General features: G+C 43.8%; 1 protein-coding gene across 1 annotated transcript in view; it reads right to left on the minus strand.

Moving 5' to 3' along the window:
* The window catches only part of LOC103513087, a gene marked incomplete at its 5' end in the record, with an annotated part of 28,392 nt that extends 18,008 nt beyond the window's left edge, over positions 1 to 10,384 (minus strand). The window contains 9 exons of the mRNA XM_026826385.1: positions 71 to 221; positions 1,612 to 1,748; positions 2,798 to 2,929; positions 3,763 to 3,866; positions 4,429 to 4,536; positions 5,234 to 5,384; positions 9,042 to 9,171; positions 9,522 to 9,751; positions 10,147 to 10,384. Coding sequence (XP_026682186.1) covers positions 71 to 221; positions 1,612 to 1,748; positions 2,798 to 2,929; positions 3,763 to 3,866; positions 4,429 to 4,536; positions 5,234 to 5,384; positions 9,042 to 9,171; positions 9,522 to 9,751; positions 10,147 to 10,384 — 1,381 coding nt within the window. The remainder of the gene's footprint in view (positions 1 to 70; positions 222 to 1,611; positions 1,749 to 2,797; positions 2,930 to 3,762; positions 3,867 to 4,428; positions 4,537 to 5,233; positions 5,385 to 9,041; positions 9,172 to 9,521; positions 9,752 to 10,146) is intronic.
* Between the last annotated feature and the right edge of the window lie 355 nt (positions 10,385 to 10,739).

Genomic DNA, 10,739 nt, shown 5'->3' on the forward strand with positions numbered 1-10,739 from the left:
TATTAAAATTTAGGCAAAGGATTAGTCTGACTTAAAAGATAGAAAGAAGAAGGACTAAAAGAATTAAAGCTTATGTTTACCTTGTTTGGGGGGAGGGACGTTATAAATACTAATCCCATACGGGTTCCAATGGCCATATATGGCGGAATCTTCGCAAGGAAACTCAAGAGACTCTTGTACTGAAGTCATGTGGATATGATAGCCACTGGTATCATTCAAACATAGAATTTAGTAGAATAGAAAAGAATAAGATAGGATAGAATAGAATTGAGCAGAATAAAGTGGAAGAGATTGGATCTTGTATGTCGATGGTGCCCAATCTGTTGGACATGTCTCCCACGTAACATCTCAGTGGATGATCTGCCCCACACTCCTTCTTGTATAACTCGTCCTGGAATAGAGAAGAACACTCAGTTTCATGAGATTCGGATATAGACCATCCGTAGATGTCCTACACCTGAGCGCGAGCGCCCTTAAAGTAGAACAGGGGTAAGTTAGCAAACTACACTCATGAGGGTAAAGCTGACTAAAAACTTTAGCAGTTAAGTATACCTACAGTGACTTTAACTTTGTCATAGAAAATGAACAAACAAAACAAATATTCAGCCCGTTCTAGAGTTATTGCGGAAAGGAACAAGTACAACAAAATGTCTTTTAAGTCAGAATAACAACAAATTTTCACTGCTCAGTCTAACTCTAAATAGACGGCAGACCGTTTCATGAAAAAGTTCCTATCGGTCCTCCAAAAGTCCGGTAGAGCCCACAGCCAAATATCTCAAACGAGCTCAAAATTTCATGAGCAATTTTACTTGTTTGCTACACATGACTTACCTTGTAAGTCCAGTTCCATATCAACATAATCGTACTCAGACTCCTGATAGAATTCGATCTTGCCTTTCAAACCCGCGGTCTCTCCATTGCCGAACCAGTCCCGAACCACAGCTTTCCGTCGATGAATCTGTTCTATCCTGAAATCAAAAGATTACCACTAGTTACCTTGGAAGGAAGTGCGTCTGCCTTGTAAGCTCTGTAAGCGTTGCAAATTACCGCCGGTTCAAACATTTCATCCAGACGGTATCACTTTCGGGACGATATGACCTTCGTTACCTACTGTATTCTCTATCTCTGTCAAAAATAATGGGGGGAAATATCCCCATAGCCACCATATGAGGTAGCAGATTCCCTTGTGGGTCTAAATTTGCTTTGATTCCCACACTAGTTTTGCTGTTTATTTCGTAAGGCTCCTAAGCCATTACCAGTTTGAACAGGGAGAAGATCAGCTAACCCTAACCAGCCTAGGGTAAGTTAGCAAACTACACTCATGAGGGTAAAGCCGACTAAAAACTTTAGCAGTTAGGTATACCTACAAACAAAACAAATATTCAGCCCGTTCTAGAGTTATTGTGGAAAGGAACAAGTACAACAAAATATCTTTTAAGTCAGAATAACAACAAATTTTCACTGCTCAGTCTAACTCTAAATAGACGGCAGACCGTTTCATAAAAAAGTTCCTATCGGCTCCCCAAAAGTCCGGTAGAGCCCACAGCCCAATATCTCAAACGAGCTCAAAATTTCATGAGCAATTTTACTTGTTTGCTACATATGACTTACCTTGTAAGTCCAGTTCCATATCAACATAATCGTACTCAGACTCCTGATAGAATTCGATCTTGCCCTTCAAACCCGCGGTCTCTCCATTGCCGAACCAGTCCCGAACCACAGCTTTCCGTCGATGAATCTGTTCTATCCTGAAAGCAAAAGATTACCACCCTAGTTACCTTGGAAGGAAGTGCGTCTGCCTTGTAAGCTCTGTAAGCGTTGCAACCGCCGGTTCAAACAAACATTTCATCCAGACGGTATCACTTTCGGGACGATATGACCTTCGTTACCTACTGTATTCTCTACATACGGACGGTATCACTTTCGTATCACAAGTACAACAAAATCAATGAAACGATATGACCTTCGTTACCTACTGTATTGTCTATCTCTGTCAAAGTCAAAAATAATGGGGGAAAATATCCCCATAGCCACCATATGAGGTAGCAGATTCCCTTGTGGGTCTAAATTTGCTTTGACTGCCACACTAGTTTTGCTGTTTATTTCGTAAGGCCCCTAAGCCATTACCAGTTTGAACAGGGAGAAGATCAGCTAACCCTAACCAGCCTAGCTAGCTGGCAGATTCAAAGGGTTCTCTTTGCTTTTAAAGAATAAGCACAAGTCCTCACAATGGTTGACTGCGGTTCAGGACGAGCCAATTAAACATGACTAGAGACTATCACCCTGGTGTATGGCTGATAGAAGAGATATTTTCTCTATTTTGTCATCACTTTTCGGCTATAGGTAAAGCCGCTACAACACTGTGCTGGTCAGGCAGAGCTCATGGCTGTTTCGGGATGGGACATTAGTTTCCCTTATGGGTCAAAATTCGGAAAACCCCCTTTTTAGTCCGTCCTCCCTTTATTATTACAATAGTAATAAAAAGGTATAAGGGACGGACTATTGTATTCGCTTCGGTGTCTGTCCTGCTTTTAAAGAATAAGCACAAGTCCTCACAATGGTTGACTGCGGTTCAGGACGAGCCAATTAAACATGACTAGAGACTATCACCCTGGTGTATGGCTGATAGAAGATATATTTTCTCTATTTTGTCATCACTTTTCGGCTATAGGTAAAGCCGCTACAACACTGTGCTGGTCAGGCAGAGCTCATGGCTGTTTCGGAATGGGACATTAGTTTCCCTTATGGGTCAGAATTCGGAAAACCCCCTTTTTTCCCATAGTAAATGATCTCTCACCTGCTACAAGCGAGTCGATCCCCGCGTGCTTTCGGCCCATAGTCATCGTACAGTACAAACGATTTGCCCAGAACTGCTCCGGCGCCACTCAGCGGTATAAATCTATCATAGAACACTTGTCGCGTTTTGCATTAGGTCAGCAACTCACGCTCTGGCCGTCCAGACCGGGGTCTGTCACACAGTCAAAACGTTCAGACCTGGAAAAGGGCGTCAGACCTGGGTCTGACAAACCGTCCGAGAGACTTGGGTCTCGAGATTTCTCCGCCACTCACGCTCCGCTCAGACTGTCTGACAAACCTAGATTTGTTGGACTTTGTGTTCGTCTGTGAAATTAGAAATCTAGGGACCCAATTCATACCTACCTTGGAAATCTAGGGACCCAATTCATACCTACCTTGGAAATCTAGGGACCCAATTCATACCTACCTTGGAAATCTAGGGACCCAATTCATACGTCCCTCCAAAGTGGTTTGACTTTGGACCCAATTTGTACATGGCCTTTTTCGAGAAGGAAAAAGGAAGTTTAAGGAATCAACTCAACCACGGTGCATGCACGGGTCCGATTTCTATTTGCAAAGGGAAAAGGGGCGTTGTGGTCTATGGGTCCCAAATGCCTTTTCATAGATGAATTGGGTACCTTTCTCCTAACAAAAGGTCATTTATGAGCTGTACCCAACCTTTCTCCTTACAAAAGGTCATTTATGAGCTGGCTCCCCCAAAGGTGAATGGGGCCAAAGCATGAAAGAATAATCAAATAGAAATTCTGTCGAATACATTACTTTCCTTATCTATTATAGGACAAGGAAAGTGTAATAAACGCTAGCTATACCTCTTTCGGCTTCAAAAGCGTCGGTAACGAAGATCTTCCACACGTGATCCGAAGTCTGCTTGAACTTGTTCGTGCTCAGTCGTTTAAGATCGGAAATGATGATGGCGTCAGTGGTGCTCAACGTGGAGAAGCCCACCCAATATTAATAAGGCGGCCGAGACGCGTGGAAATATCCCCAGATTGACACCAGTGCTTGGCGTGTGCACAGAGCGACTCATTTTTGGCGTTGAATGTGTACACCTGTGAAAATAGGGGATGACAATGAAATTTATTCGGTGGTGTAGTATAACAGAGGAAGACAAATTACTTATTCGGTGGTGTAGTGGTCAAGACGCTCGCCTCGTAATCAGAAGGGCGTGGGGCGAGTCTGCCTGGGGGACTTTAAACAGGGAGGATACCAGCCTGAAATTTCCCTTGCTAATGAAATATCAAAGGTTGAGTGCGAAGAGCATTCGTAAAATTTTAGTAGCCAAAACCAAATGTCAGCCCCAAGCAATCACCTAGTCAGGGCTGATTGAGAGGCTGACGAAAAACGCCGACCCCGTCTGAACATGGGAAAAGGCGAAGAAGAAGAAGAGACAGGGAATTTTAACAATGGAGTTATGATCGTCCCGAAATCAAAGAAAGTAGGAGAACAAGATATGTAGGAGAAGGCCAGGCGTTCAGAGAACGAACCTTATCTGTTTAGGATAAAATCTGCCTCGGGCGGAAATCGAACCCTCAACCTAGCGTTGAAAACAGGAGATGGGCACACTGCCTTCCAAGCTAACTAGGCTGGCAGACATTAGTAAATATAGATGGCGTCAGTGGTGCTCAACGTGGAGAAGCCCACCCACTCGAAATAGATAGACCCGGCCAGCGGAGCGTAGAACCGGGCCTCGGCTAGTTTGATACCCCCTGAACCTGCCACCTGGAAGGAAAGGTTTCGATGAGACCTTGACAGGAGGAATTTGTTGATCGAAAGAATTGAGGTGTAAGTTTGAGCTAACTTCGGGAAAAGATACAATAAAGAGGGAGATTATTATTATTTTAACTGATAGAGGGAACTTTAACAGACTAACTAACTAGGCTGACTAACATTTACTTTTTGTAAGAGGTTTGATATTGATGGAGGCAACTGTAACAACGGAGTTCTCATCGTCCCGAAGTCGCAGAGAAAGAGAGGACAGGATAGGGGAAAGCGAGCCGTTCTGAGAACGAACCTTATCTGTTTAGGAGTTCACTCGGGGCGGGAATTGAACACGTGACCAAGCGGATCCTTTCGCTTGCAAAGGAAAGTTCAGTCAGGTAGTAAATAAGAATAAGACAATAATAAAGTTTTATTATTCGGTGGTGTAGTGGTCAAGGCGCTCGACTGATGGTAATCAGGAGGGCGTGGGTTCAGTCCCAGCGGAGGTATGGAATTTTATCCTCAATATAATTTGAGAATTTGACCACAATAATAGTAGTAGCCTACTGCTGGAGTAAAGGGACTTTTCAGTCCTATGCGAGCAGTATAAATAAGCACTATTATTATTATTATTATTATAAAGGACCCTTTCTATCCTATATCCTATCCGAAAAGTATAAATAAACACTCATTTTATTCCAGTCAATGTGGCGCAGACTCTGATGGTTCGATCCCCGTCATTCTCCAGCAAAAGTGACGCTCCCCAAACCCCATTGGTTCCCGTCAATGGTAACAAATCATTTTCTATGCTATGGGAACTTGTCTGGTTCAGATCTAAAGGTCCCAGGATCGAGTCCAGGTTAATTAGCCTGATGAGAAAGAAAAATCTGGTGTGAACATCGAGATATTTTGTTTACAGATAGACAGACACACACACGGACCAATGGCTGAAACTTTGGATTTAGGCTCTAGGGACCTCAAAACGTGTACAGAAACCTACCAATAATGGGAGACAGCCAGAAATTCGCAAACTGGAAAACCACAATTAACCGCAAATTCGCAAAGCTTGAAAGCTCCAACATCTTTAAAACTAATTTGACCAATGTTCTATTTTCTCAAGAGGTTTTCCTTTTTTATTCTCGGGACTTACTTATTAAGTAATACCGATAGAGTTCAGCAAACTTTTGCATTATTTAAGTGAAAGGTAAAAACATGGTAAAGCGGTTGTAGGAATTATTGTTAACTGCAGGTTTGTGGTCAAACCACTGACAACCCCCCAGGTCAAGTCCTAGTAGCGACAAAAGTTTACAAAAACCATGGGCTGGGCTTGTACAAAGCCCATGTTTTCTGGAAATATACGTATACCTTGTATGTTTACTTGGGTATTTACTCCCATGGCATATTTCATCAAAAAATTCCCGTCCAAATTGAAAATGCTGGAAATTTCATGTCTGAGAAAAACGTCCATTACGGCCTCAGAAAATTTGCTGAAGTGTTCTTCAGTCAGTTTTAATTTGAGATGATGAATATTTGGATGATAAAGGGTTAGGTGGTAGAGAACGCCTCCGGGTTGGGGGCTTGGCAGCGGGATGGAAAAGATGGTTTTCCTAGGCGGGCTTCTAGCTGTCGGTCAAGAAAAACCAACAAGAACTGTGATGAACGCTGATTGGAAAGAAACGGCGGGAAGCAAAGACGGCGAGCGCAGAAAGAGACGTTGGCTCGGCAGTAAGCCAAGTCAACATAGCGGTAGCTGTGTTGGTAGCGCGTCTGCCTTGCAAGCACTAGGCCGCTCGATTTTGATTCTCGCCCGGGGCAGATTTTATCCTAAAAGATCGACGATCCTGGAGGAGCTCTTCCACCCAACCGCTCACCCATTTTTACTTTCCTCCAGGTCGAATAATACTCCGACAAGAGAAGTATCAGGCTCTCTCAGATACGATGGTGTTGGTGGAGAATTTGGTACACGCTGACGGCAACATCATCAATAATACATTCGAGCATAGGTAAGACCAAGTTTCCACAGTTTACCTGCGCAGGTACAACGAGCACCGGCAATGAGAATTGGATTTCGATGAAATTGTAAACTTTTGTAGTTTGAGTACGGGGGAAAACTGTGATTTTGATCGTAATGCCAGCCACTCACTCTCAGACCTCTGGGTTGATCAGACGGTCTGAGAGATCGAGACCGGAAGCTTATTCCGCCACACACGGTCTGACAGACCCGCGGTGAGTGGTTTGCATGAGAACAGCAGTTCTTTCATTCGAAGAAAAATCGTTCAATTTACATAAGTCCAAACGAATCAATTCTTTTTTGTCAAGCTAAAGAAGCGATTGCTATCGCCTGATCATAGTGTGTACGCAGCTTTTTTTTTTAGTTTTTAAAAGATGAGTGTTTCATCGCCGCTTTTATTTTGTAACAATACAACTGCTACATTAGACTCATGTGGTCTGTGTCGTAGCATGCCCATCCCGTAGTGTGTCCCTCGTCAGATGCCTCTTTGAGTGTATCTGTTAAGAGCCTCTTCTTTCTCTAGGTGGAGCATCAACGCTAATCCCCCAGGCAAGGACTTTTACAACTGGACAGCCAGGTGTGTTAGCGCGGGAGGATATTTGGATCCTCATCAGGTGAGCTATCCTAATCTTCAGGATTATAGGATCCTTCGATTTCCAATGAAGCCATTATACTCGTGGCAAAATTATATTTACTAATGTCTGCCAGCCTAGTTAGCTTGGAAGGCAGTGTGCCCATCTCCTGTTTTCAACGCTAGGTTGAGGGCCTAACCTTCAGGATTATAGGATCCTTCGATTTCCAATAAAACGATTATACTTGTGGCAAAATTATATTTACTAATGTCTGCCAGCCTAGTTAGCTTGGAAGGCAGTGTGCCCATCTCCTGTTTTCAACGCTAGGTTGAGGGTTCGATTTCAGCTACATATCTTGTTCTCCTACTTTCTTTGATTTCGGGACGATCATAACTCCGTTGTTAAAATTCCTTGTGTCTTCTTCTTCTTCGCCTTTTCCCGTGTTCAGACGGGGTCGGCGTTTTTCGTCAGCCTCTCAATCAGCCCTAACTAGGTGATAGCTTTGGGCTGACATTTGGTTTTGGCTACTAAAATTTTACGAATGCTCTTCGCACTCAAACTTTGATATTTCATTAGCAAGGGAAATTTCAGGCTGGTATCCTCCCTGTTCAAAGTCCCACAGGCAGACTCACCCCACGCCCTTCTGATTACGAGGCGAGCGTCTTGACCACTACACCACCGAATAAGTAATTTGTCTTCCTCTGTTATACTACACCACCGAATAAATTTCATTGTCATGCCCTATTTTCACAGGTGTACACATTCAACGCCAAAAACGAGTCGCTCTGTGCACACGCCAAGCACTGGTGTCAATCTGGGGATATTTCCACGCGTCTCGGCCGCCTTATTAATATCGCCGGTGAGAAATCACAGAACGACCGAATCGCGCGACAAGTGTTCTATGATAGATTTATACCGCTGAGTGGCGCCGGAGCAGTTCTGGGCAAATCGTTTGTACTGTACGATGACTATGGACCGAAAGCACGCGGGGATCGACTCGCTTGTAGCAGGTGAGAGATCATTTACTATGGGAACAAGCTGGGTCCGTCCCTCCGGGAATTTTTTAGCCCGTAGTTTATAAGATCGTGATTAGAGAAAATCAGTACCTATGTACCTACCTAATTTGTTTAATATTCAGTTTATTATCATTCTTGATTTGATTTTTTGATTTTACTTTCACGTAATGATTTAAAATCAAGACTAGAGCCCGTTCTCCCTTTATTCCCAATAAAATGTTTAAGTCACCCATCCATTTATTGGCCTTCCTCGGCGTAGCTTAACATAGGTAACGCTAAAACCGGTCTTAAATGATCGACTGAAATGTTATCTAAAACTTTCTCGCTTTGAGTTCATAGGTCATCGCGACAAATTTCCTATATTCGGGTAAGTGTTTCCACATAATAAAAAGTCTATGAGATTTTAGGCTGACATTTGGTTTCGGTTACAAATTTTACCAGTGGATGCCCTTTGCACTCAACCTTTGCTATTAGCAAGGGCATTGACTCTAGGCTGTTGTTAATTTCAATTGATATTTCAGGATTTTGCGTGTGACTATTACTTCATTGGAGACTCGTTCGAAACTTCTGTACCCTGGGACAAAACAGTCCTCTTGTGTATCAATGTTAAGAAACGGCTAACTCGGGAGTGTACAGGTAGGTGGCTACCGGTGTTGGTAAAGTTGTTGTATATGTAAAGTCCCTTTCTCACTTGTCGTGAGTTTCATTCGATTTTTTTGCCAGCCTAGTTAGCTTAGTTGGTAGGATAAAATCCGCCCGGGCGGATTTTATCCTACCAACTAAGCTGATGGGATAATGTTCGTTCTCGGAACGGCTGGGTTTCTTCTATCCTGTGTTCCTTCTCTCTTCGATTTCGGGAGGGTAAGACCATAGCAGTTACAGTTCCCTCTGTCAAACCTCTTAAAAAAAAAAAAATCGTTTACTAACTTGTAAAGCACAAGGGCGCGGTGTGCAATGCTCCATTCATGTTTGAGAGGAAGATAAGTATCCCACGTACTACTGGTGCCTAGTTTATTGCTCAACTCTCCCACAGGATAGTTGTCTTGCGTACTGGTTTCTGCAAAAAGAAAAGTAAAATTGCCTGGATAGTGATTGGGTGGTAGAGCTCTATCAGGGAAACCGTGCGACCCTGTAAAAAGGCACACCTAACCAGAACCAGCCTAGCTAGATGATATTTTCAAAGGGTTCTCTCTGCTTGAAAAGAACAAGCACAAGTCCTCACGATGGTTGACTGCGGTTCAGGACAAGCCAATTAAACATAGCTAGAGACCATCAGCCCGGTGTATTGCAGAAAAAAAGATATTCTTTCTTTATTCTGCCATTCCCATTCGGCTAGAGCTGAAGCCGCTACAACAACATCAACCCAGTTTAAACTCCTCTTTTATTGGTATCAATTCCACCACTTACCCGCTTCTAAACTCATCCTCTTCGTGGGGTTATACACGTCCCTAATCCCTTCACACATCTTATTCCCCCTCTCCAGGCTAGGCTTGGGCGGTAGCTCGTGTATTTTAATATTGCCCAGGACACCCTCTGGTGGCGGTTCGATGAAACGGTACGACACAAATGTGACGTCATAAGGGGACTTCTGAGCAAAGGAGATGGTCGCTTTGATTCCGCTGTGGTTGACGATTGCCCTGGAAAATAGAAAATGCCTTGTTTATTCTGCTCGAATGCATGAGAGTTAAGGTGTGTCCAAACATAATCGATTGGCTGTCGACGAGTTGAATCTATGTTGTCGATGCAGTGTGGACGGTTCTTTTTTTAAAAGAGGTTTGATAGGGGGAACTTTAACTGCTAAGGTCGTATCTTCCCGAAAGCGAAGAGAGAAGGAAGACAGGATACGAAAAAGCTGTGATCCGTTCAATCGAGAACTAATCTTATCCGTTTAGGACAAAATCCATCCCGGACAGGAATCGAACCCGTGACCTATCTCTGTCAAGGTAGAGCGCTACCCTCCAACCTAACTAAGCTGGCGTTAAATGACTTTAAAGTGACCTTAAATCGTCCAACCTTTTTTAAACAAACTTACTTCAGTGCCGTAGGGTTATGCAGATGGATGGGGCTACAACTCAGATACGCGTCTGTATGCTCGTTGTCATAAATCACCAAATAGTACCTATGCCGGTTCTGTTTGAAGTTGATCAGCCCCAGTGCGGGATCCCGATAGATGGTTTTCTTCCCCACCTTGAGTTTGCCGAGGCGCTGGTCCAAATGGCCGCTGTTCTCGTAGACCAACTGGAGGAAGTCGCAGTTCTCGCGGGACTTGTCTGTGAAAACCGGTTTCGAGATTAGAATAATATTTTGCATTAGGTCAGCAACTCACGCTCTGGCCGTCCAGACCGGGGTCTGTCACACAGTCAAAACGTTCAGACCTGGAAAAGGGCGTCAGACCTGGGTCTGACAAACCGTCCGAGAGACTTGGGTCTCGAGATTTCTCCGCCACTCACGCTCCGCTCAGACTGTCTGACAAACCTAGATTTGTTGGACTTTGTGTTCGTCTGTGAAATTAGAAATCTAGGGACCCAATTCATACCTACCTTGGAAATCTAGGGACCCAATTCATACCTACCTTGGAAATCTAGGGACCCAATTCATACCTACCTTGGAAATCTAGGGACCCAA

This window comes from Diaphorina citri, unplaced genomic scaffold (genome assembly GCF_000475195.1).
Source record: "Diaphorina citri unplaced genomic scaffold, Diaci psyllid genome assembly version 1.1 scaffold922, whole genome shotgun sequence".
In the NCBI taxonomy this organism is placed as follows: domain Eukaryota; kingdom Metazoa; phylum Arthropoda; class Insecta; order Hemiptera; family Psyllidae; genus Diaphorina; species Diaphorina citri.